General features: G+C 43.7%; 10 protein-coding genes across 10 annotated transcripts; 5 read left to right on the forward strand and 5 right to left on the reverse strand.

Annotated features, from left to right (window-relative positions):
• Positions 1–2,945: 2,945 nt before the first annotated feature.
• On the reverse strand, positions 2,946–3,685 carry FSST1_008043 (glycosyl hydrolases family 11-domain-containing protein; the record flags this gene model as incomplete). The annotated part of the gene is made up of 2 exons (XM_083224887.1): positions 2,946–3,351; positions 3,405–3,685. 2 exons carry the CDS (start codon positions 3,683–3,685, stop codon positions 2,946–2,948), a joined length of 687 nt encoding a protein of 228 aa, XP_083084004.1.
• A 1,998-nt stretch (positions 3,686–5,683) lies between these two features.
• Positions 5,684–7,227, reverse strand: FSST1_008044 (L-Aspartase-like protein; the record flags this gene model as incomplete). The annotated part of the gene is made up of 3 exons (XM_083224888.1): positions 5,684–6,313; positions 6,369–6,877; positions 6,930–7,227. The coding sequence occupies 3 exons, from the start codon at positions 7,225–7,227 to the stop codon at positions 5,684–5,686; spliced, it is 1,437 nt and encodes a 478-aa protein (XP_083084005.1).
• A 599-nt stretch (positions 7,228–7,826) lies between these two features.
• Positions 7,827–9,583, forward strand: FSST1_008045 (major facilitator superfamily domain-containing protein; the record flags this gene model as incomplete). Its single annotated transcript, XM_083224889.1, has 6 exons — positions 7,827–8,024; positions 8,078–8,231; positions 8,287–8,438; positions 8,495–8,670; positions 8,731–8,970; positions 9,025–9,583. The coding sequence occupies 6 exons, from the start codon at positions 7,827–7,829 to the stop codon at positions 9,581–9,583; spliced, it is 1,479 nt and encodes a 492-aa protein (XP_083084006.1).
• A 194-nt stretch (positions 9,584–9,777) lies between these two features.
• FSST1_008046 (transcription factor domain-containing protein) lies at positions 9,778–12,257 on the forward strand (the record flags this gene model as incomplete). The annotated part of the gene is made up of 6 exons (XM_083224890.1): positions 9,778–9,935; positions 9,994–10,008; positions 10,104–10,137; positions 10,185–10,258; positions 10,310–11,284; positions 11,339–12,257. The coding sequence occupies 6 exons, from the start codon at positions 9,778–9,780 to the stop codon at positions 12,255–12,257; spliced, it is 2,175 nt and encodes a 724-aa protein (XP_083084007.1).
• A 2,418-nt stretch (positions 12,258–14,675) lies between these two features.
• Positions 14,676–16,237, reverse strand: FSST1_008047 (uncharacterized protein; the record flags this gene model as incomplete). The annotated part of the gene is made up of 2 exons (XM_083224891.1): positions 14,676–15,584; positions 15,647–16,237. The coding sequence occupies 2 exons, from the start codon at positions 16,235–16,237 to the stop codon at positions 14,676–14,678; spliced, it is 1,500 nt and encodes a 499-aa protein (XP_083084008.1).
• A 928-nt stretch (positions 16,238–17,165) lies between these two features.
• On the forward strand, positions 17,166–18,133 carry FSST1_008048 (SGNH/GDSL hydrolase family protein; the record flags this gene model as incomplete). Its single annotated transcript, XM_083224892.1, has 3 exons — positions 17,166–17,263; positions 17,312–17,754; positions 17,805–18,133. 3 exons carry the CDS (start codon positions 17,166–17,168, stop codon positions 18,131–18,133), a joined length of 870 nt encoding a protein of 289 aa, XP_083084009.1.
• A 354-nt stretch (positions 18,134–18,487) lies between these two features.
• Positions 18,488–19,414, reverse strand: FSST1_008049 (uncharacterized protein; the record flags this gene model as incomplete). The annotated part of the gene is made up of 1 exon (XM_083224893.1): positions 18,488–19,414. The coding sequence occupies one exon, from the start codon at positions 19,412–19,414 to the stop codon at positions 18,488–18,490; it is 927 nt and encodes a 308-aa protein (XP_083084010.1).
• Positions 19,415–20,304: 890 nt separating this feature from the next.
• On the forward strand, positions 20,305–21,333 carry FSST1_008050 (chaperonin 10-like protein; the record flags this gene model as incomplete). The annotated part of the gene is made up of 1 exon (XM_083224894.1): positions 20,305–21,333. One exon carries the CDS (start codon positions 20,305–20,307, stop codon positions 21,331–21,333), a length of 1,029 nt encoding a protein of 342 aa, XP_083084011.1.
• A 371-nt stretch (positions 21,334–21,704) lies between these two features.
• Positions 21,705–23,303, forward strand: FSST1_008051 (glycosyl hydrolase; the record flags this gene model as incomplete). The annotated part of the gene is made up of 1 exon (XM_083224895.1): positions 21,705–23,303. One exon carries the CDS (start codon positions 21,705–21,707, stop codon positions 23,301–23,303), a length of 1,599 nt encoding a protein of 532 aa, XP_083084012.1.
• Positions 23,304–25,125: 1,822 nt separating this feature from the next.
• On the reverse strand, positions 25,126–25,623 carry FSST1_008052 (uncharacterized protein; the record flags this gene model as incomplete). Its single annotated transcript, XM_083224896.1, has 4 exons — positions 25,126–25,164; positions 25,220–25,234; positions 25,288–25,402; positions 25,499–25,623. The coding sequence occupies 4 exons, from the start codon at positions 25,621–25,623 to the stop codon at positions 25,126–25,128; spliced, it is 294 nt and encodes a 97-aa protein (XP_083084013.1).
• Between the last annotated feature and the right edge of the window lie 493 nt (positions 25,624–26,116).

Raw genomic sequence — 26,116 nt, forward strand, 5'->3', positions numbered from 1 at the left:
TAAACTTTAACTTCTCTTTTAAAGGGAAAACCTATATTATTATAGTATAATTATTAATAAAAAGTGCCTAATATTTATATTTATTTACTCTTATAATAGGGAATAGATTAGCTATATCTTTATAGATATTTTTAAAGGATTTTATTCCTTTTTTAATAGTTTTTATATAAAGCATTTCTTTTAGTCTCTTAAGGCTATAGTTATTATATTTTAGTTTTAGTATTATAGGTTAAAGTCTTATAGATTATTATTATAGTTTCTTAATATTTCTTTCTTTAAGATATCCTAGCTAATTATATTAGATTCTTAGGTTTAAGTCTTAGATCTTAAATAAAGTAAATATTATCTTTATCTCTTATTTTTTTTTATTAATAATATATATACTATTCTTCTGGATAGCTATTATTATTATTTACTTTCCTTAAGTAATAATAGCCTTCCTATAGTTAAATATAATAGTTATTCCTTTAGTCTTAAGGGCTAATATAGATACTAAGTTTATATATATATCTAGGATTAAGAGTAATTATTGTAAGATAATTACCCTATTTACTTATATATTAATCTTATATATACTAATGCCTTATAGTATTATTCTTATATCTATAATACTGTTAATTAGGGTATTATAATAAGGTTTAAGATAGCTAAACTTTATAGACTAATAGAAGATATATAATAATATGCCACTATTAAGGATATAGATCTTCTATAGTATTTATATAGTCTTTAATAGTCTGGCAAATAGTGCAGGATTATTAAAGGCTATATATTCTATTCCTTATATAAAGATCTTATTTATTACTATTATAATAGTTTAAGGAATATTAGATAAATCCTAGTTAAAATCCTTAGTTCTTAGTTATTTATTTTTCTTATCTAGGTTAATATAGAATCTCTTTTTTAGATTTAGATATATCTTTTAATACTCTTTAATATTATATCCTATCCTATTGCAGGTTAGGTATATTAGTCTTTCTTTTATATTATCTCTAGGTTTATTTCTTATCCTTTCCCTATTATATCTTACTATTATAGCTATTTACTAGCTTTTATATTATTTTATTAATTACTCTTTTTACTTAGCTTTTATAATAGTTTTATTAAATAATACTAATTATTTAATAATAACTCTATTTATATCTTATTCTAGAAGGATATTATAGTTTTAATAAAATATAGTTAGAAAAATAAAATAGGAAAGGCTAAGTCTAATTAAGAACTTATTAATAAATTAAGGGTATTTAATTATATAGCTTTTATCTAGTTTTAATAATATTATCCTAGCTTTCTGCAGTTTATCTATAAAATGTATAATACTAGTATAGTTTTTAAGATAGAGTTTATAGTACTTTTAATCTAGTTATTAAAAATAAGTACTTTCTTTTAGATAAAAATAATTCTAGGCAAATATAATTATATTATTAACTATCTTATTATTTTTAATGCTTTTTTTAATTATATTTCTGCAGTTATAGCTTAGTCTATTTTTAATAGCTATAATTACTTTCTCTTATCTACTTTTCTAGGCTTTATCTAGAATATTTAAGGTTTCCTAGTTTAAGTTTATAGCTATAGTTTATAAAGATAGTTAAACCTTATTATAAATTAGGAGGTCTTTATACCCTGATATAGCTAGATAGTCCTTAATTTCTCTTATCTATTTAATAGATTATTCTAAAGATTCTAGTTTATTAATTTAGGTAAGATAACTAAGACTATATTCCTTAGATAATATTTTATTATTATTATTAGCAATTTATTATATCTATAGAGTCTTCTTTATTTAAACTTAATAAGCTATAGGGTATAAAGCTAGTTAAATCTATTAATATTATATCTTTTAATTCTAATTTTAATATTAAAGTTTTAATAGTAAGTCTAAATAGATTTATAGAGCTTGCAATAGATAATATATCTTTAGAGGCAAGGGAATTAGAAAGGAAAGGTAATAGTAATAATAGTAATTATATATAGGTCTTATTTATATCTAGGTTAAAAGGAGCTATCCTTACTACTTTAGCAGTAAACTATAGGAAGTTTTCTTTATATAGATATTAAAAGAAAGCTAGTTTCTTTAAAGATTATTATAAATATAAGTTATATTTATATCCCTTTATTCTCTAGTCTTATTAGCTAACTAATAATTCTTATATTAATTAAGTTAAAAGATTATCTTAGCTTTAAAAGCTATTGCTTAATTAATTAAATAAAGCTATTTTCTAGATAAGTCTATAATTAGTTATTTATAATTAACTTAGCAGTTAGCTATAAATAGTATTAATAAATTATTAATATAATAGAAGGCAAGTTATAAGACTTAAATATAAAGAATATATAATATAATAATTTATATAATCTGCTATCTAGGCTTATAACCTATTAATATAAGGTAATAAGATTAATTAATATAAGGATAAAGAATAATTAACTATAGATAGGATATATTATCCTAAGCTTATATAATAGATAGATTAGACTATTATTATACTATCCTTCATATTTAATCTTTAACCTCAATAGTTTTCAGTTGCATAATGAAAAGAATTCGGCATGAGGTGGTTAATTGGGACTTTGTAAGGAGTCTACTTTATGAATAATACTTGATAATTATGAGTAAACCATTCTTACCCTTGACGAGAACTCTTACTTGCCGTTTCAGGAGTTGCATTTTGAAAATTATTGAAATGTTACAGAAGACCAAAAGTGAATTTAGAGAAGGAAGCCGGACAAGCCGACTCTGATTGTATATTCATTGGAGATGAAGGTATGTACATTGAAATAGAGACAGGTCCTGCGTGAAGTCCAGCTACAAGTCCAGCCCAGTAACCATATAGCCTTGGTCAAAGGTCCTTCCGGAGATTCATATCGGCATTTCGAGAGGATCAGTCAATTGGTGTTGATCCTTAGCTCAAGGCTCCGGAAACAGATCATGCTCTCAAGATTTAACCAGAGACAGTCATGGTAGCCTGGCCAGAGCTCTGGTAACCCTCAACAGCAAGGATCTGGTAATCGTGGCTTCCGAGACGGAGGCCAGCTTGAGCCCAGGCGTTGAAGTGAGCGCCAGTGTTGACGGATCCGCTGGATCGCTTGTTGCGGCGGACGGACCAGTACTGCTGGAAGGTCTTGCAGTCACCCTCGATGGAAGGAGCACAGTTGCGAGTGCTGACAGCAATGTCGTAGATGGATCCATCGATATTGATCTCACCCTTCTTCTGAGCACCGGAAGAGGGGTTGTAGGTGCCGAAGTTCTCGACGATGTAGTACTCAACGAGAGGGTTGCGGGTCCAGCCGTAAACAGCGAGGTAGCTGTTACCGTTGGGGTTGTAGCTACCAGAGTACTTGATGGTGCTGGAGAAGGTTAGTAGGAGTTCTGTATGAAGGATTCCATTACGGTATCTTACCGAGCAGCACCAGGGTTCCATCCCTTGCCACCAACGTGGTTACCACGGTTGCCGTTCCAGTTCATGCTGAACTGGCCGCCGTTACCGTTAGTGTAGGTAACGGCGTTAGGGGTGTCGGTCCAGAAAGAGAAGTAGAAGCCATTGTTGACACCGGTGGTAGGGCTGGTTCGCTTTTCGAGAAGACCGGAAGGAGGCTGAGCTTCGGACTTGGTAGGGTTGGGGGCAGCGATAGCGCCAGTGACGGCCGAGACGGCGGCAAGGAGGTAAGTGAAAGAAACCATTTTGACTGTGATGAGCTTGAAGACTGTTGCTTGAAGTTGAAGGAGAAAAAGAGTTTCGATGAAGAGGATCGACGTGTTAATTTATATCTTGAGACAACGTCACTACAGGCTTGTTCTTGTTCACGATATTATGGTGGAGAATAACGATGTGCTCACTAAAGATAGAAACCTGCTCATGATCGGTTCTACGATCTCCATTTTGCCGGCGAGATTACATGAAGGCAAAGTAAGGGATCACCGATATGCGTGGTCAACTAGCTGTTAATGTTGATTAGTGGGTCGATACAATGCCGGGATAGTGCAAGCAGACATGGTACTCATCTCCGGGTTTATGAAACGTGCTAACTTGAACGCGTCGCTTTATCCGGTCTTGGTGCAACTGCGGAGGGTCAGGGCTCCGGGTCATCCCATTTTGGCCACGAATAAGTCTTGAAAGGGAACAGTTGGACCACATGGCACCAATGCAGAGTGGTTATGTTGAAGGAACCCATTTTTCGGTCCAGGGCGGGAGGTAGCATTGACTACCGAAGCATTGAACCAGGGTGGCAGGCAAGGCATTATCATTACGCAGGGGAAACTGGGGATCATGTTCATTCAGGCTAATTCTTTCTTCAATTCCCGAAGGTTCTGTTTCAGGATACTTTGTCGAGAGCCCTCCTTTAATTGTTTTGTAGGTAGGTCAGTGTGTTGAGCAGTCCAGACTTTTATCCTGCCTGCCCTGAGACTTGCTGGCTCTCAGTGCATTGACGCTGCTTGTTTTCTAGATACCTAGGTACCTAGGTAGGCAAAATTGATTGGTGCATTTAGTGACTTGATATATCCGGCTAATTTACTGACTTGAACACGCTAAAGTCGGAATGCTACTCTACCCGTAAATTTGACAACCGAATGGTTACTGAGTCTGACCGCTTTTCAGATCAATTAATTGGCCAGATGATCCGGCTAAATTGCTTCATCGAAACACGGCCAAGTCTAATGCAACTCCCGGACTTGGATCAGATGCACGTATCGCGGGGAAGGCGACAGCCTCTTAACATGATTGTAGAAGCCGGAAAAAGCAATATTGGAATAATACGAACTAACGTGCATCGGCATTTATGCTTGGCTTGACTTTCTACTTCAGGCACAATCCAAACAGCCTGGATCATTCTCCGGTAGCAACAAGGCCGTTTTACCAAGAACAGCGATACCTTCATATTGTCCAATACCAGATCAAGACAGCACATACGACCAAAGCTCGTAGAAAATACGGGATCCCGTCCGCTCTCCCATAGTCAAGCTGCGAAGCGCTGGATTAGTAGTTGGGTCGGTGACGACCAGCGAATCCCCGGTGTTGTATGTTATTTTTGCTTCTTTTTTTGTTGGGGCTATAGTGGAACGGAGGGCTGGTAATAAATAGTTGCCACAAGTCTTGTTGTGGTGGCATATATGTCTTTGCTTTTTTTCTTTCTTTCTTTCTTCCCTCCAATGACAATGCGATTTGGGAAAATAGTGACTGTAATTGCCTTGTTAAATGATGTCACAAACAGTGACCGATTACACCGACTTCTGATACCAACTCTCAGTGTGTGCGTCGTTAACATTTAGCTTTCTGGCAATAACTTGTTGGCGGAGTAATAATAGCATCATCCCTAATCTTAGTGGCACTCGGAATACTCGGCGGAATGGAAGGCGGGTATGTAATCGACACAACGTCACATAGACCATGGACCGAGCCTATTATCGTCTGATGCGTTGCACGGCTTGCTAAGATATAAAGTATATCAAGCATGGAATTGTTAATCCTGGCGTGTATCCTAGTGACATCGGGCCGATAGAAGCGATTCACATTAGTATTCAAGAATCTGTTAGGATCTTCAAGTAATATGTTTATTTGCGGTACATATAAAGACTGAACTTGACCTATTTATAGCTTTTAAGGAATCCCTGATCCTATGTGCCCAAGGTGGGGTTTTGCGCCGTATTATTTAAGTCTTGCCATAAAGTGAGGATTTCACCTTAGTGGCAGCCGTTCTCTATATTACCAACTACACCATTCGCTCCATTCATCCCATTTGTACTTGCCTTCCGCTTGAGGCTTGCAGCTTTTGATTTCAAAAGCTCGTCAACCATCAACCGGCAGCAGCCAAGATAGTTAGTTGGGTCGACTAGCAACAGAAGCTGTTCCGTGCTCAGATGTTGTGTGACCTCATCAATCTTCTGTAGTGACTCGATCAATGACAAGTCTTTCTCGACAGCAGCGACACACGCTCCATAAACAATCTCGTGGGCTTCCTGGCGACCCACAAACTCGGCCAGTTTCATCATGACGGCTTCAGCAACGATGAGTCCTCGCGTCGATTCAAGGTTGGCCTTCATAGCATTTGAGTTGACCTGCAAGCCAGATAGTGCAAAGTTTGCCTGGTGAAGCGAGCCAACTGCTGATATGAATGCGACGGGTAGTGATGCCCATTCCAGATGCCAAGGCCCCGAGGCACGTTCAAAGTCTGATACCATACCATCCAACACCAGTCCTGCCTGTGCCCGAAGTATCTTGGATTGTGCTAGTATGATCTCACTCGAAATGGGATTTCTCTTTTGAGGCATCGTTGATGATGCTCCTCGGTGAGGTACGAAGGGTTCCGCAACCTGAGAGTCATTTAGAGTCAACTTAGATTCTCGGCGCAAATTGATGGTAACTTACCTCGTTCAACTCATTAGACGACATCATAATCAGGTCCAGAGCAATCTTCCCCAAAGAACCCCCAACCAATGCCAGAAAGTTGACAACCTCAGCAATTGTGTCTCGAGCAACGTGCCAGGTAATCACAGGATCTTTGAGACCCAAAATGGTAGCTAATCTTTTGCGTACTCTGATGCCATTATCTGAATCCCCTAGAGAGGCCAATGTACCAGCAGCGCCGCCGAATTGTACCAGTAAACAGCGTTCCTTGATTTGATGCAGGCGCTCTGTATGACGTCGAAGTCCAGAAAGCCAGACACCGCATTTATAGCCGAATGTGATTGGCAGGGCGTGTTGTAAGTGTGTGCGGCCAGCCATTGGTGTGTCGCGGTATTTCAAGGACATGGATTCGAGTGTCCTGGTTATTTCATTGATAAGGCGTTCTACGATTGCGATGCCATCCTTGATCTGTAGTTGTGAAGCAAGGTCCATAATGTCTTGAGTGGTAGCACCCCAATGAATGTAGCCAGCTTGTGTGCTGTTAGCTTGCGGCGCTATTCAAGCTGTAATAAATCAGCTTACCTTGCTGGTGAGGAGTCCAAGCCGCCATTTGCTCTACAAGACCGAGAATAGGGTAGCCCACAACTTCTGTCCTCTTTGCAAGTAATGGCCAATCAACTTTTGAAACATCGGAGAGCTCACGGATGATTTTGGCAGTCCCAGTAGGAATTATCCCTTCGTCTTCCTCAGCCTGAGCTAGGGCGCATTCTGCGTTGATCAGATTCGAGACATATGATCGTTCAGAAAAACATTCCCGTATCTCGCTAGTTCCAAAGGTGTCTCTGAACAAAACGGTATCAAAAACAGTGGCAGCGGCCATAGTGGCTTGTAGGGTAAGTTGACCAAAAGAAATGGGTGGCGTTCGTGGGAAATAAAGGCCTGGACTGGATTGATGCTGAAGGACGTCGTCGTTTATGTATGCACGAGTTCAAAATGAGATTTACACTGATACAGCGTTGTTATTACTTTGCACATACTGGAACAAACCAATCACTGCTCTTAATTCGTCGTTGATGTCGGTTTTTGCTACGTAGTGGAGCACGGAATACGGTATTGAGCGGTGCGGGATAACGGGATAGCGGGATAACGAGATAGCGAAATAGCGGTATAAGCGGAGCAAATGGGCAAATGGTCAACATATGATGCATTTACACCGATTGCTCAACGGTTTTCATGTTCTTCTCCGCGTTTTCCCCAGAACTAAGGCTTCTCCATGGGGTAGTAACCAGAGTCTTTAGCCGTTAGCCCGGGGAAGCAGTAGAGTCTTGACTTGTCAACCCGGGTCAGCAGTTAGCATATAAAAATGTGAATTACCATCTTCCTTTTCTCTGGGCTTTGAACTTCAAGCTTGTTATACGCTTCTTGCTTTGTGGATATTACTATAAAGAAGCCAACTTTTTACTACTCTTCCACGCAGTCATGGCCTCACCATGCGAGCCCCGGTTGTCCACGTCCTCGAAGGATGTGAAGCCTAGCCATGGCTTTGATGCCATCCACGATGAGAAAGTGCTTGAGAAAAATGAGCCAAATAATCGATCTGGCGACTACTCAGGTGCTGCTAGCAAGACAGATCCTGCTGAAATTGCCTTGGTTCGAAAGCTGGATAGAATGATCATGGTGAGTCAGATCTTGGAACAATTGTTGTGATGCAGGATTGCTGACTAGATCAGCCTATCCTCTGGGCGATGTACTTCCTTAACTATCTCGACCGAAATGCCCTGCCCCAGGCACGACTTAATACACTCGAACGAGACTTAAACCTCAAAGGCGTCCAATATAACACTGCCATCTCGATCTTGTTTGTTGGTTATCTCTTGATGCAAAGCGCGTTATTTCATACAAAGACACTAGCAATTGGGACTAACTCCGATACCTTCAGTTCCCTCCAACATGTTCATGACACGAACCCGACCATCCATCTATCTTTCATGCTGTATGATTGGTTGGGCTGCAGTGTCAGCCTGTACTGCAACAGTTAAGAGCTACTCCGGTCTTGTTGCTTGTCGTTTCTTCTTGGGCTTTGTCGAAGCTGTGAGTAATTGTTGCACTTCATCCTTGATCTACCAAGACTGACTTTCCGAACCCAGCCTTTCTATCCAGGAGCTTTGTATTTGCTCTCGATCTATTACACTCGAAAAGAACTCGCTACTCGTATCTCGTTACTCTACACTGGTCAAGTTGTGAGCACTGGTTGCTCTGGACTCATCGCCGCAGCCACATTCTCCACACTCGACCAAGTCAAAGGAATTGCCGGGTGGCAATGGTACGAAATGTCTTCACCTGATTGACACCTTGAATCCTGATCTAATTAAGAGACATCTAGGCTTTTCATCATTGAAGGCTCCGTCACAGCTGTTGTTGCCATCTTTGGCTTCTTCCTTTTGCCTGACGACCCTTCAGAAACTCGATGGCTTACACCTGAAGAACGTGAGCTTTGCATCCTTCGAATCAGTCGCGATACCGTGGGTCAGCAGGTTCGTGGCACGACATGGGATGGACTTAAGCAAGCTTGTAAGGACCCCCGAACATGGCTTTTCTGTTTGATGCAGAACCTTCATATTAGGTCAGTACTTGTCCCATTAGGACCGCGTTCGCACTCGATCTAACTGTTATCTAGCGCTTGTTCTTTTAACAACTTCTTCCCAACCATTGTTCGCTCAATGGGCTTCAAGTCTACTACCGCCCTTCTTCTCACTGCCCCTCCTTACTTTGTGTCCGGAATTCTTGGTATCCCATTCGCGTGGTCTTCTGGCCACTTTAATGAGCGTACCTGGCATATCACTGCAGGTCTCTCTCTGGCCGTGGTAGGGTTCGTCATCTCATGCTCAACACTCAGCTCAGCAGCTCGCTATGCGGCAACGTTCCTTTACGCCACTGGTGCCTATTCCGTTGGGTCTGTTATCCTTGGCTGGGTCAGTAACACACTCTCGCAAACACCTGAGAAGAAGTCGGTGGCCTATGCACTGGTCAATGTTACGGCGAACCTGGCCTATATCTACTGCGCATACCTGTGGCCTTCGTCAGATGGTCCCGATTACCTTATGGGCTTCTCTTCTATGGTAGCTTTCGCTGTTACTAGCATCGTGTGTGCATGGGCTATGAGGGTCTGGTTGAAGAAGCTGAACCGCAGAATCCTGGATTCGTCAGAAAACGAGGGTGCTCTCTATACTTATTAGATAACTCTGCATACACAAGGAGCTTGGATCCTGGTTTGGTGCAATCTAAGAGTGGACCAAACGTAGTGAAACAAGGGGAAAATGGTGGACACGGATAAGTTTCTTCCATGTAGTTTATAAATTATAGCTTTCATTTCCACGCCTGGAATTAGAACTTTCCCACGATCAATTTTGTTGCATCTGAGAGAGTCCTTATGCCGACATCGCTTAGCGTAACCCCGCACGTGAAATTTAGTTCAATCCTTCGTCTTTCCACCTTGAGTAACCGAATCTTGTCAACCATTCCAACGGCTTCAAGTATGGAGGACGCAACCCCGAGCTCATCAACTGGCCGTGTCTCTGGTCAAGTATGGTAAGTTTTCGTCTATGGATGCCGATCTTAGTGTCATTTACGAATGCTGACTTGTTAGTGATCGTTGTCGACGGTGCGTTCTATCCTCGAAGCTCCAGCTTGCCACAGGCCGTCCTACCACTAGTGTTGTGATTTAGAATGAGGTGTTCCACACTAACTCAATATTAGAAGAAAGATCAGATGCCATGGTGAGGAGAACAATGTAAGCAAGATGCCACATCACTTGAGCATTGCTGACCCCATCTTCAGTGCTCTCCATGTCTACAAGCCAATGTAGTCTGTATAACGACGGCCAAGTTAAAGAGAAACAGGAAACGAAAAAGGTTAGTCTCTTTTGCTCTTGTGTAGACCGTTTAAGTTTTAATGCATCATAGTTTCTATGAAGCTGAGGACAGTCAGCAGCGCCGCCAGGCACCATCTGACGATCCCCAGAGTGTCTCAGCCACCGGACGGTCAGCACAAAATTCCTCAACATCACCTAGTCCGTTTGATACGATCATCTCCCGGCCTTTGTCTCTTCAGCAGACTATTACGGGCACAGCAAGACCTACTATATCAGATGCCTCAAACCAGATAAGTGCTGCGACAGAGGTTCGTCAGCCTGTTTCCCTCGACTCAGCCAATGAGCCTGTGATCGGCCATATGGGCCGCCTTGTTGTTGATGACCAAAAAGCATCCATGTTCGGTGGCTCTACCACAGGTGTCCATTTCATTAGTCAAGTTGAACAACAACTTCAGCTTCTTCATATGCACAACGATGCGCTCCCCAGTTGCGCTTATGGGCTATATTTACACAACCTCTGGGGAACCTCTATCCATACGTCCGGCTTACAAATTGCCCATTTAATCGCTCAACTTCCCTCAAATACTATAGAGATCGTGGAAATAGCTATTGACCTTTGGACACCGCTATACCCTATTATCCATAAATCTTCGACCTTGGACGCCATTGGAAAGCTGTTTGGCCCAGGTCAATCCGCAACAAATGATGTTGTTATTGTTTACCAAGCCCTTGGGCTGCTAGCTCTTGGGCTCGTTGGACAGACAGGTGATTGTTGCCAGCAACATAATCACTTTATTTGTGCTTCGGAGCGTTTCTATGTTATGTGCACGACTCTATTCGACAGCGTTCTGGCCCAATCTAGCTTACAGAGTTTGCAGGGCCTCGTTATCATACAAATATATCTTCAACTGTCTGGACGCTATTCAACTGCTTCTCAGACGTCAGGCCTAGCCATCCGACTGGCCCAATCCTTGGGACTTCATCGACATTCGGATCGATTCAAGTTTAATCCTCTTGAAACAGAGTTAAGACGAAGGGCATGGTGGTGCCAATATTCCTTGGATACGTATGTAGACAGTTTGATCCCTATTCGATCTCAATCCATTAACATCAATCTCAGGTTCTCAAGCGCTTATCACGGCATGCCCCGTCTGATCCGCGACCAGGATGTCGACACTGACCTCCCTACAAGCGTTGACCATAATCTTTTGTATCAAACTCACGTCGAGTTTCCTCTACCCGGCGAACGGTCACAAGTAGACACAGCTATCAGTCTGTTTAAACTTGCGCGTATTATTGGTCGCACTCTCGAACATTTATACACAACCACCAGGCGTCGCGGGGCAATTGCCAAGATTAAGCGTATCCAAGCCGAGCTTAGCATGTGGGAACGAGTTGTTTTTGAACCCGAGATTGATGCCGAGTTCACTACGCCGGTAACAAGCAGACCTCTGGAGTCTTTGTTCTTGAAGGTTGCCCACTGCGTTGCGACAATCCATTTGCACCGGCCCGCATTATCTTTTACGACTGCTCATTCTCAGTTTGTATCTTCTCTCAAGGCCTGTGGTCAAGCTTCTGCAACTCTTGTGCATTTGTTGAACTCCGGCCTTGGCACACTGGGAACTGATCCTACCATAAATACGATGGTGCCAGGCGACTGGCCAGAGAGCCTACTTGTGGCACTTCTGTATCCTAATGGGATACACATGCTATGGCAAGCAGGGTTGACAATTCTTTTCACGAGATGGAAAGGTTATCCTGTGGCAATTGATGAGGATGAGAACATCGTCCAGTCATGCATCGAATCGCTACGGCATTTCCACAGCCACACGGATGACGTCGGAGATCAGATTACTCAATGCGCAGATGTTCTAGATCTATTGCGCCAAAAGATCTTCTCAGACTTGCAGACAACACCTGATCTCGAACAACTTCAATGGAATATTTGGGATTGGCCAATGGCGTCGGCACTGGAACTTGCCAACACGCTTGATACAGCACCATTGGACCTGAGCTTGGATCAGCAGCGGTGGCTGTAGCCGTTAATATGCCTAAGAAGTATGCAAAAAGAAAGATTAAATTCTATATTTGTTTGAACGCTAGTCTGACTATAGCTTAGGGCATACTGGAGGAGTACGATACAGTTAGTGTGCTAACAATATACGGCGATATCTTTCCTAGACCCGTTAGTGTAGTATTTTGAGCTTTAGGACGTCACGTGCAACACTCTTCATTTCATTCCGTTGCTACTCTATTGACAGCCTGCAAATTGTATCCTTTCCTTTAATGTTCTAAATAGGCACTTATTTTCTATAAAGGCTTAGACAATTAGGCTCGAGGATGTAAATTCATTGGCCATCAAATAATTATAATTTACCTTCTACCTGGAGGGTCTAGAACTTTAAAAGTCTCTCATTCTAGGTATAAATCTTTAGGCAACTAAAAAAAGAAAGTTTAGCCATTCATGGGTGACTCCTTCCATCTGAGATTCATTTCCCTTGCCCCTGGGCTCTGCCATCTCATTCACAAGAAAAACGATTGTGACACGGGCCTGTGCTGAATGAGAGCGATTTATGTTGAAGAGTGAAAAGGATGGAAAACATGAGCCTATTGAGACCTACATTTTAACAATTTACCTTTCACTATGCTTTACTAGATAGGTGATCAGTATGTCCATGCGGTGATAAGGAATGTGTCCAAGATTTGCGTTCCGGTATATCTATAACCTTGTTCTGATTCAAAAGAGATGTTGTTTCCAAAGTTCGACTATTGTTTGTTATTCATGCAACTTTAGATGGACTCTGCGAAGTTGAGTTGCTACTCATGTGGAATCAGGTCGTGTTGAGTTCACAATCATCAATATAATTTGAATGGTTAATCGCCCGTGCAGAAAGTATCTTCAATTTAATTGACTTATAAAGACCTAGATGTGACCAGGTCCTTCCCAGTTTTCTTCCCCAAGCTGCCCTCCAAACATACTACCTGACAAGTTGCACACAAAGTTCCGCGCCTTCAACACGGGTTGCCCTGTAGTAACATCTTGATTGCAAGTACGATACGAATAGCGAGTCACGGAAAGAAACAGCGGAGATGGGTTTTCAAGAGCCCAAGATTATCGACATTCAAGAACTCAAGCATGTCCATGCATCTTTTCTGAAGCGACCAACCCGAGCCCCGCCACCTGCTTTCAGAACGAAGCCAAATGTCGCGCGCCTCAACGCTTCGGAATGGCCTGAGCTCCCCAAAATACCCGGCTTCAAGAAACCTACTACCGTTGGATCAGGGGTCACGACGGCTGACATAGAACGGCTAGCGAGGGAAACACGGCAGGAAGAAGACGCCCTGACGGAAAAAGAACTGTATCGCCAATTATTGTACCTTCCTACTCCGACTCATATTTGGGTTGCCAGACTGCGGGAAGACTTTCATAGTGGGACACTACTTTGCACTCCTCATGAAATTGGAGAGGGCCGACAGGTTGAGAGAATCCTGCACCGAAGCAACGGCGTCACCAATTTATGGTAGTGGATGGAAAAACCACAAACAATAACACGAATGTATATCAGAACTATGTGGCCATGCGTATCCTGTCCTCTTCACGCTAGTCTAATGGGTAGCAGACTTGTTTGGCGTGCCTTGAGCGGCCAGCCCTTCTGATCCAAGAGTGTCAGGATGCTAAAAGCAAAAAGAGTTGCACATATAAATAACATGGAGTTTCTGGCAACAACAAACAGATTGACAGGAAAGGATTGAAAACGAATGCAGGATTGGAATTCGTGCAAACAATGCAAATAAAAAACAGTTTGATGTGACAAGAGTGAGAAGGAATACGGAACTGGAAGACGAATTCCTAGAGAAATAGAGATATTAGAAAGAATTCGTATTTAGTGCCGTGCCATTATCACATCTACAAAGTAGTCCATATCATTGATTAAACCTTGTTGCATGTGTCTTACAGGCCTTATTAAGACGTAATAGTGGCATAACTTCACACATACGACCATACCTACCAGAAAATACGGGATCCCGTCCGCTCTCCCATAGTCAAGCTGGTAAGGGGCGGATTAGTAGTTGGGTCGGTGACGACCAGCGAATCCCCGCTGTTGTATGTTTTTGCACGAGGGCTTCTTTTTGCTCCACAAGACATATCCACCAGGGACTCCTTATTAGCCCCACGAGACAGGACAGCTGTTGTGGCTCTTCGCCTTGAGCTCAGTTGAAATAAGCAAAAGTGATGGCTGATAAGACAAGCATAAGCGGGAGGATACACAGTAGGTAAAGAAACAAATAAAATACATATTGATGGTTGAGCTATGTAGGAGTGTTGACTTCGGAATGACAACTTGAGCTACATGGCGGCTCTTGACAACGAAGCTATGCACCTAAAGACACCAGGGACCCGATGGGCTTTCCTTTTTTCAAGAATCTGGAGGCTCTCTTGTTGAAGGTTCCGCAAGTCATGGCTCTTCCTCCTGGTCATAACCGACTGGCCAGTCTGGCTGACGAACCATCGCCATTACAATGCCTGGCTTGTCACCACTGATACCAAGATGCGTTTCTAACCCCATCCGCCAGGCAGCGGGGTAATAGTTCTGGTTGTGAAACATGAACAAGGATCCAATTATATGAAGCTTGTTTGGCTTTGCACCGTCGTCACTCGCGACTTCGTGACGAACCATATCGAACCATTTGTGGTCTACAAGTTTCTGGATCACTGCTGCATTGTCGTGCGGGCGAAGAACGTTTGGTGTTGCCAGCTTCTTCAGACACTCAAGCCAGGCTTCCTGCGTCATATTGCGGCCAAGCTCGATACCGTGTCCCATGCCGTCTCGGCAAGGTTTGTAGATATATCCTGCCCTCACATCGGGGTTACTCTCTGATTCTCGGATCAAGCTTCGCAAGCCTTCGGACCCAGGGTTTATAGTCTGAGCGAGCCCGTCCGCAACAATGTCGGCTTCCTCAGCCGTCAGCACTCCACGGGTGATCATCCCAGGAAGTTCCTCTGGTATGATGCCTAAAAGTCTCTTATCGTGAACTATAAAAACGGTGCGAAGATCGTTCAAGGGTGAGAGGGCCAGTTGTCGAACCACCGGGGGATCCAAGCCGGTATATTCTTCCTGCAACATCTCTATAATCCATTGCTCTAGACGAAGGCCGGTAGACTTATCCCAAAGCGACAGCCCAGTCGGCGACGATTTGTCTTCTCTAACTTCGAGATTTTTGGGATCCACAGCTTCAACTGAGGGCCTATCTTTGCTAAGATTGACACCAGAAAGTGTCTTCGAGTCTGCGCCAGGAAAGCTGTTGTGGATAGTAAAGAGTGGCTTTTCAGGGTCGAACATTGTCATAACATGCTCATAAGATCCCTAGTTATTTGGTTATTGTCAGTACACTGGGTAATCGGAGGCAGTTATATGAGACAATTTACCTCCATGTCGCTCTGTGTCTCCAGACCTCCGGTGGCTGCACCAAGCTCGTTGAGACCATTCGTGGCTAAACTGATGCCGAGTACTCCATTTAGGGGCAACCTGCCGTTTATTTCGCAGATACGCGGCGCTACATCAGACAACCCATCAGGGGTTTGTTCAAATAGTATATCGCTACGCCAACAACCGGCATGATGGCGATAATCAGGAATTGCCCCGCTAGATACTATCCACTTGAGGAGAGACTCTTCCGATGGATCCAAAGGCATACGCTCTGGAAAACGAGCGTTTTCGTCAGTGAACCACCGATCAACAATATCGATGAAAACACGACCTAGAAGGACATGAAGCTGAGCCATTCGCGAATACAGAGTATCTGACACAGCTACAGGGTGGGGCGAGAAACGAGACTGGATGCCGAACGCCAGCTCAGTTCCTTTAGCATCGGTAAGAATATTCTTGCGCAGGATCTCGAGCTCTTTTGCACGGCGAGCGAGACTGCTACAATACGCTGGGATCAATCGTTTCTCTTCGGCACTGCGAGAGACTGAGACTTGCATAAGTCCTGGCCTTTTGGTGATCATGGCTGGCATCGTTATTTACTAACCAATGTTGTGGATGAATAAGTTACAAGGTGATGGAAGTGAGAGGTATGTTGCTCATTATAAGCTTCTTGTTATCTACGTAAGCTTATACTCGCTTGGTCATTTGGGGCTTATGTGACACAACCCATCTCTGCTATTGTAGCAGTCGATTTGGAATGATACATGCGGCGCTACTTTTCCGTTGTTGATTGGTCTATCGGGGTAAGGATAGCGGTGGTAAGATGTTGTAGGGATTTAGGTAAGAAATTAGTACATATGAAGTCTGGAGTACAGTCAGAAGCACCGCGCGTCGAGGCTCAGTAGTATGTATGTCCATGTAAGGTTAACTGTAGGGGCGATGGATGTAACCACAAGATAACGGGAAATACATTAATATGAAAATAAAGGAGGAAAGCATGACTTGATTAATAACTTTCATTATGTGACAACTCCGCCAATGCTCGTCTCGTCTAAAGATGGATCGGACCTTTCTATTTTGTCCGCATGTAATCCTTGTCTGGTCTGATGTAAGCCCTACTAAGCTACCCGTCGGTAAAAGACAAGGATGAAGGTCTCAAACAGTTGGAAGAGCTGCGAATGACCATGGTTCTCTATTGTATATTATATTGGACCTTCCCTCCGAAACAGCTCAATAATTATAGTAAGCAACACGACTTGATTTCAGTTATAACCGATCGAGAGTGATTGGTGCTGCAAAGAGGGGTTTTGATCCTTCAATTCACGACAATTGTTTCTCAATTAGTTGTCCCACCAATCGGAAAGACTTGTCCGAGATCTACGACTTCGGGTTAATTAGGTCCAGACTCAGGAGATATATAACAGGCACTTTGCAGAGGAAAGCACAATGGACTTGGCTTCCAAGATCAAACATTACGCCTGGTGATATCCAATATATTTCGAGTCTTATTGGGCAAAAATGAAGGCTACCGTGTCACGTCTAGTCCTGGCAATGTGCTGCTCCCAAGCATTCGCCGGCCCTGTAACATTGGCAAGTTCTAAGAACTTGGTAGTTTTGTAAGAGGGCCAATTACTCCCGGAAAATCTTGATCTGACACTATGCAGCGGCGACTCTTACTCGACCGTCGGATTCTGGCCAGGCGCACAGCTACCCTCAGCTGCTAATCCTATTGGCAACCCTGGACTACCTGGTCAAACGACCTCGGCCGGACTGAACTGGGTTGGCCATGTCACTTCTACCCTTAACACGTCGACTATCCTAACATACGACTTTGCCTACAGTGGAGCCACAATCGACAAGAAAATTGTCAATTCGTGGGCACAATACTCCATGTCGGACCAAGTAGTGCTGTATAAACAATACGTTGCGCCAGTAATCAGCGATGCAGATACTTTAGTGGCGATCTGGATCGGGATCAACGATGTTGGTGAAGCATTTTGGAGCAAGACTAGCGCTCCTGTCACAGAATGTGTGAACCGATACTTTGAACTTGTGCAAACTCTTGTTGACGACGGCTTTGACAAGTTTGTTTTGTTAAACATTCCTGGTACGGTATTAATGCCATCGAATTAAATCAGTGAAAGCTAACATATATAGCATACGCCGATCAATTTCCCAAGATGATAGGTCAACCTGAAGTTGACCTTGCTCGTCTCAGGGCAGACATAATCTCCTATAACAAAGCAGTACAATCCAAAGCAGCCGCATTCGCTTCCTCACACCCAGCTGTCAAACTTCAAATTTTCGACACCAAACCCTCGTTTGATCAAGTCATCGGTAACTACGCCAACTACGGAGCAAAGGATGCCACTTGTTTCGGGTCCAGTAACTGTCTTTGGGCTGATGATTATCACGCCAGTGGGGCTATTCATAAGCTTCTGGCACAGAATCTGGTCAAAGCTGTGCGAGGCACATTCACGTTTTAGTCACATTGCTGTCAATTATTATCTATTGATCTTCACTCCTCATGTTCCTGTTTATATGCTTTTGAGCCCATATACCATCGTATCCTTTCCCGATGAGAGTGTGTTAAAGAGTCCAGTAAAATCCCGGTCAAGAGACACTGCAATCAGTTCCATCCCAAAAGGAAAGCACAAAGTTCAAACTGGAAGTTCACGGTGGAATATAAAGTCAGGTCAATAATAAAGGAAAAGAAAAACATTATAATTAACCTATAGATACTGAATGTTGTCTATCCGCCCCTCACATTCTATCACCTTAACTCCATTTCTAGACGAACTAATAAAACCCCCCTTCCGAGTAATATGCATGTGTATCAATCAGCGGCTCACGAAAGCGCTGGTCTTGACCCATTGTTCCATAGTCTTGGCACCAGGGTTCAATTGTCGGACTTTGGAAAGATCAGCTCCGTATCCTTCATCTCTGAACCAGTTGACCATGATTCCAATTTCCTTCACACCCACTTTCAAAGCCTTGCCCAGGATTCCGAATGTAGTTCCTGCAGGTCCGCCGGTCGCATGCTCAAAAGCCTCGCTCAGTTGAGCAAATGTGAGCTCGTCGCCAGTTATGCTAATGGCCTTCTTGCTCCAATCCTGATCGTTGGTGAAGGCTTCTGCAGCAAAATAGCCAATATCTTCAGTGGCGACCCATTGGAGAGGCCTGTCCTTGAGAGTATCGCGGATCATGGTGAGAAAGACTTTTGTAGCGAAAACAGGCTCGAGGTTTTCCATAAATGCGGTAGGACGTAGAATGGTCCAGTTCATAGAACTCTTTCCGTTGTTTGTCGAGTCGCGTAAATGGTGCTCAATCTCGTGTTTGGTCTTGAAATGGGGAACGACTGTTGCGTCGGTCCAAGACTTTTCATCACCACCACGGTCGACACTGGAATAAACAAAATGTTTGATACCCGCCTTGATAGATTCATCGATGAGGCCCTTGCCTTGGCGGACTTCACCTTCTAGGGTAACGCCCTTGCCCATGGAAAGCTGAACAGAGTAAACACCCCAGATAGGCACAGTTCCCGCGGTTTCCTTAGCGGCCTGGAAGAGAGCAGGAATCGAGTCAAGATCACCTTCGACGAGCTTAATGTTGGAGGACTTGGCCACTAGTTTCTTTGCGGAAGCTGACTCTTTGTTGCGAGTAACTGCGAGAAGAAGAAAGTCGGAAGAACTTTTGGCAAGAAGGGCATTAATAACGGCGCCGCCTTGTTTCCCGGTGGCGCCAGTGATGAGGATTGCACGAGACATTGTTGGAGATTTGGTGATGTGTTTATAGTGTTGCTGATATCTGAGCGAGTATCTTGATTGAAGTTGTTGTTGTGAAATGTTAATGTGGTTATTGTTGTGATGTGATTGATGATGAGAGATGAGGTAGATTTGAGAATGAGATTGTGATCTTTATGTACTTAATTTCTTGTGTTTGCTAGAAAACATTAATTTTGGTTCAAAAACCTGATTATCAACCAACAACATCAATGATCCTTGAAGAGCTATACATGCGATTTCTAAAATGGACAAGTCGGATGTTCATGACTTCGCGAATATCCGTGATTGCAAATGCTGTGACAGCTCGGCAATGCGACAAAATCCGATAACAGGTCTAGATGATTAGGGGTTTTGATTGGTCAACAAAGGTCCAAGCTAGTGCTTCGGTCTTTGTCCAATGTGCGGAGAATGTGTTGCTGACAGGTGCGGACTAACACTGACTACTTATTCAACATAGTTGCTATGGTATAAAAGAATGTAGTTTTTGTTAGTATTCTGAACCACAGATCGATTGGAAATGCGACAAGCCCCGCTCGCGAAATGCCAAGACTCCGAGTAGCCAGGGATCCTCACTTTTGGATGGATTCATACCGTCACATAATCAAGTGCTCTATTAGGTAGATTCAACTTGCTGACATACAGGAACAAATCTTCCAAGCTGTGAATCCTTCCAAGATGAAGAAATACCTAGAATGGTGCGATGAAGGTGATAAAGGTCAAACAACAACGAGAACGAGTACTTAATTGTGCAAAGTCCCAACCATTTCGAATATCATCTCAGACAACATCATTCAATACATCAAGATCCAAATCAATCACAACTTTATATCTTAACCACTTTAACTCAACTTCAAATTATCTTTTAGATCATTATGCCTCATCTTGCAGCTCAAGTCCCCGCCGCCAAGGCCCCCTTGGAGGTCCGGGAGATCGAAACTCCTCAACCCGGTCCCCATGAGATCCTCGTCAGAAACCAGATCATTGCCGTCCAGCCTATTGATGCCAAAATCGCAAAGGTTGCAATGCTTCCACTCTCATACCCCACCATTCTGGGTAGCTCATTCGCCGGGATCGTTGACAAGGTCGGATCCAAAGTCACGGGCTTCCAAGTTGGTGACAAGGTGGTCGGCATGAAGACTGCAGGTGCCCAGGAAACAAAGTACAGTGCTTACCAAGAGTATTCAATCTCACCAGAGGTTACCACCACCAAGGTCTCAGACGATGAGACTCTTGACCTTGCGGTTCGTCTCGTCGGTAACCTCCCCACTCTTCCTGCTCTGTTCAACGCTACGTTGAAACTGGAGAGACCCGCGCCCGGAGAGCAACCCATATCACAGGCTAAGAAGATCCTGATCTATGGTGGAACATCCAGTATCGGCAGCATGGCTGTGCAATACCTCACTCAAGCTGGGTACGATGTTGTCACGACCTTTTCTCCAAAGCACAAGGACTTTGTGTCCAAACTTGGCGCCTCTGCGATTATCGATCATACTCAAGAATCCGAGGGACTGATCAAGGAGCTCACCACTGCTGGACCCTATGACATTGTTGTCGATACAATCTCGAGTGGTGATACGGTCAAACTCAACGCCCAAGTCGTCGCAGCTCAGGGCGGCGATTCTGTTTACGCTTTGCAGCCAGCCTTTGGTCCCGAAACTCTACCTGCTGGTGTTACCCGCAAGTTTGAGGGTTGGTCTCTGCTTTTGGGCAAGGAGGAGAATGAAGAACTGCTGAAGTGGACTTTCGATACATACTTTCCCAAGGCTCTTGAGACCAGTAGTCTGGTGTCAGTGCCTGCGAAAAAGATTCCTGGTGGACTTGGTGGATTGAATGATGCGCTGGATTTGTTGTTCTTTAAGGGTGTTAGCGGTGAGAAGGTTGTCGTGGATCTCCGCGGTTGATTTGCACTTAAACTACTGAATACAAGTTAATCTCGGCATATGATATATATAGATAATGGCAATGAATTAATCTTAGTCTTAAACATTCTGGTACCTCAAATTACTATTATTCGCATTTATCCAATCTCGGCTGAAACTATCTAGTATTGGATGGCGGCTTTGACAAAAGTGGTCTTGATTGAATTTTCCAAACTTGGAATACCCGGAGTTGTCTACCGAAGTTTCTGCTTCAGGCCCAAGGTCCGAGCCAGGAATTTCCTTATGTAGACATCGGTATTAACAGGATGGGTTTCAATATAGCCCACATATAAGTATCCCTCCAAGTTCGTTTTAAACATACGGTAGCGCTTTTGCTCGTATAAAATCCCAACATGAAGATTTCCACAATCCTCGCGGGAGTCAGTGTCTGGGCCGCTTCTTGGACTCCAGCGTCGGCTGGCCTCGTTTCTCGCGCTGATACATTCAACAATCCCCTCATCTACTCAGACTTCCCCGACAATGATGTATTCTTGGGTCCCGACAACAATTATTACTTCTCCGCTTCCAACTTCCACTACAGCCCTGGAGCGCCGATCCTACGTTCAAAGGATTTGTTGAATTGGGACCTTGTCGGGCATTCCATTCCTCGTCTCACTTTTGGCGATGGCTATGATCTTACTGGAAACCAGCGTAGCTATCGTGGTGGAACTTGGGCTTCGTCAATGCGGTACAGAAAAAGCAATGGTCTGTGGTACTGGATTGGATGTGTCAACTTCTACCACACTTGGGTATTTACTGCGTCATCACCTGAAGGACCATGGACTACCCGCGGCAATCTCGGTGATGGAAACTGTCACTATGACAACGGTATCTTGATTGACGACGATGATACTATGTATATCGTTTCGGGCTCTGGGGATGTCCGTGTCGCCCAGTTATCTCAGGATGGGTTCAGTCAAGTCAAGTCGCAAAATGTTTTTAGCAATAAAGACATTGGGAAGGAAGATATTGAGGGCAATCGTATGTACAAGATCAATGGCCTCTACTACATCCTCAACGACAGCCCGAGCGGCAGTCAGACTTGGATCTGGAAATCCAAGAGCCCATGGGGTCCGTACGAAAAGAAGCTCCTCGCCGACAAGGTTACGCCCCCCATTAATGGTGGAAACTCCCCTCATCAGGGTAGTCTTATCAAGACTCCCAAGGGTGATTGGTACTTTATGTCTTTCACTTGGGCATACCCTGCCGGACGTCTTCCAGTACTAGCACCCGTCACCTGGGGCAGTGATGGCTTTCCCATCCTCACAAAAGGTAGCAACGGAGGTTGGGGATCTTCATACCCAACTTTACCCGGAACATCAGGCGTGATAAAGAACTGGGCAAGAACTGATACATTCTCCGGTACATCTCTTGCCCCCTCTTGGGAATGGAACCACAACCCCGACACAAACTCCTTCACTGTCAACAACGGCTTAACTCTTCGCACAGCCACAGTGACCAAGGATATCTACCAAGCTCGAAACACTCTTACTCACAGGACCCACGGCAACCGCCCCGTTGGAACTGTCAAGATTGACTTCTCCAAGATGAAAGATGGAGACCGTGCAGGTCTCTCGGCTTTCCGTGATCAGAGCGCCTACATTGGAATCCATCGCACAAACGGACAATTCACTCTTACCACAAAGCATGGAATGAACATGGACGAATGGAATGGAACGACTACTAGCATGGGGGAAGTTAAGGCCACTGCTGCTGTGCCTTCGGGAAGGACCGCTGTTTGGTTCAAGATTCAAATGGATACTGATCCTGCTGGAACTGGAAACACAGTCTTCTCATTCAGTTGGGATGGGTCCAAGTACGAAACTCTTGGACCCAACTACAAGCTTTATAACGGGTGGGCTTTCTTCATTGCCTATCGATTCGGCATCTTCAACTATGCTGAGAACTCCTTGGGTGGATCAATCAAAGTGGAATCTTTCAGCGCGGCATAACTGGGAATGATTCGAAGATAGAGAAGGGTGATTGGAAGTCTCCAAATACCGTATTTAATATCTAACCGGTCATTAGTAAGTGTATATACGTCACTATAGAGCTGAATAATGAACTATGTTCCAAGAAAACTGTCTCACTTAGTTACGTAAAGAGGCTCTTGACTATCGGGACTTGCCAAGTAGGTAGCTAATCACTCCTTTGACCCTTTCTCACCATTCCCCCATCAATCTGAAGTGCTTGACATACCATCCCCTCGGCCCTGAGTCTTTCCCATGGTGCCTTGGGGTCATGAGTCGTCACTTTGATTCGGTAACCCTGTGGGCCTAGCCAGTGCACTCCATATTGGCCCCTACCATAGATATCTTCGAGTACTTCTGTCATCTTGGCAAGATGCGTTATTTGTGAAGTCTCGATAATATACGTGTAGGTAGACATGTCGATAAATTGTAGAAGTTTTAAATTAGCTGATTTCAGATACTGAATAGTGTTAGCATCTTGTATATTCCAATTAAAGGTCGGGGCGATGGTGGTATTTATAGTATATGAATAAATACAATATTCTCTGATTGTACGCATAGAAATCTCAAGCTTAGTTGACAGGGCTTTCTCATATCGCTGTAGAATTGGCTGGTGCATAGGTGGCGAGAAACAAACATTTCTTATGCGGCATTAGTAACGCCGAGTTGTTTGTTCACACGATGATTACCACATCTTGGTGTTCACTAATAGATGTTGATTTTTCCTCTGCTGTTACATTAGCATGGCCTCTTCTATCTAGTGCCGACTCTGGTAATCTGGATTTGAACATTTGAAGCGCTCGGGTCCTTCGGTTTCCAAAGCCGATGCCATTTCCAAGCATTATAATAGAATCTCTGCTTCTGGTACTCAAGAGCTCATTCTGTTGCAGATACGCAAAAACCGCTGGGATATGTCGACATCTTGTATTTGATAGATAAGCCCTCAACGCATAGCGTTTAGTTACTAATGGACATACATTTCTGGACTACGACCTTCTACTACATCGAATGGTTTTATGCGAGATGTGATTATCAGTCACTATTTGGAACAGGCACTTTGACAAACGCTTGTTCAGCATCCAGTATCTCATGCCAAGGAAAGCGAAACTTCTAATACCGATGTGTCTGAGACACAATAAACTCAATGAATCAATACCATGCTAAAGGTTCATCATACGCCACCGCAAGTTTGTGACTAGATCAATCAATCTAGAGAAGAATAAAGCATTGTCACTGAGTACCGCGGAACTTGACTTACTACGTGGACTTCGCTTCACCACACGAACTCTTGTCTTGAGAAATGGCCATCACTCCGTGATTCTACGCTATACAAACGTTTGGTGGCTAGCCCTACCTCAGGCAAAGTCATAGATATTTGCATGGAATTCTATTTGTCGTGGGCATTGGCGCGACTGGTAACAGTGCCCCTAGGTCTGATGACATACATTTCATTGACATTGCTCAGCGTACAGCGTTTACAATTCCGAGCCACAGAAAAGCAGCGGCAAATTTAATTATGCATTTCATTCATGTCTTATTCTTCTACTGAGATAATGGTAGTTTCAGCATTGTCAATTGGCATTCTTGCTCTACAGGTGCTAGAGCCGTCTTCGTCAATATAGAATACACAACCTAACGTCTTGTCCAACAGATGGACAGCTACTTGTCCCAATATGTAGAACGTAGATCAATAATAGACCCTTCCCACATCAAGGTTGAGAGCCAACGTAGCAGAAACAACTAGTCAGCTATTGGAGCGGAAAGTACTAGAAATCGATGTCTCCGTTCATTTGCCCATGAGAACTTACTCGTCGGACGATCTGCAACAGGTCCAGCAATCGCCCTGTAGTATATTTGTTAGTCTATTGTGTATTCAAAACTCATCGACGTTGTCTCACCTCCTGCTTAGAATACTAAAGTCGCGTTAGCAACATGCGCAGTCAACATATGCATAACTCTGACTTACCCAATTATCGGGACACTGAATCTCCTCGTTGGCGCACAGCAACCAGCAGATATCATAATGAACAGCATGGTACAGCGCACTCTTCATGGGAGATTGCGATAGCTTAATGGATAGACTAAGAATACCACATTAACTGGGGGTATGTAACCAATGACTGAACTATAAGGAAACAGTGAAGTGATGAAGTTGACACAAAAAGCTGTCTACTAACGTTATATCATCTCCGGATGACGCATGACTCGCTTTGGCATTCGGGCGGCTGAGCTTGCTTAGAAGGGAGGGTGCGGCGACAATGCCCTGAACAAGAACAAGAACAGTGACAGTAGAGCACTTCATGTTGTTGATAGATATAGCGGAGTGCTTGTTTGTAAGATCTCTTTGAATAGTGGATAGTGCTGTAGTTTGTTCTGTCGCAACTAGCAGCGACATCACTCTCTTTATAGGTAAAAATGCAATACGACACCATCGGCCAGTCCAGGAATATCTACAATGGTCATCGCTGGCTATCATACATCCCCTTAAGTTTAAGAACTGCACCATGTCTTCAATCAGGCCGGCAATGGTTAGTGGCAGACCGGTCGCATTGTGCAACCGCGTGGAAAGTACAGAATTGCATCAACAGTGAACCAGACAGTATCCAGAAAGGTCGCTGAGTGCTTTTGCTCCAAGATACGTCTTGCCGATCACCCACCTAAAGCTTGTAAGTCCTAAAGCATTCGCTTCTCCTGAGATATCTGGCGACTACGTGTTTCGTTTCGCAAGGTCGGCTAGCGGTGTCTGCGCTCTTGTGGGCGAAACACAGCACCGTTTTGCTTAAACCCTATTCGAG

This window comes from Fusarium sambucinum, chromosome II (assembly GCF_050947815.1).
Source record: "Fusarium sambucinum isolate potato_lamoka chromosome II, whole genome shotgun sequence".
In the NCBI taxonomy this organism is placed as follows: domain Eukaryota; kingdom Fungi; phylum Ascomycota; class Sordariomycetes; order Hypocreales; family Nectriaceae; genus Fusarium; species Fusarium sambucinum.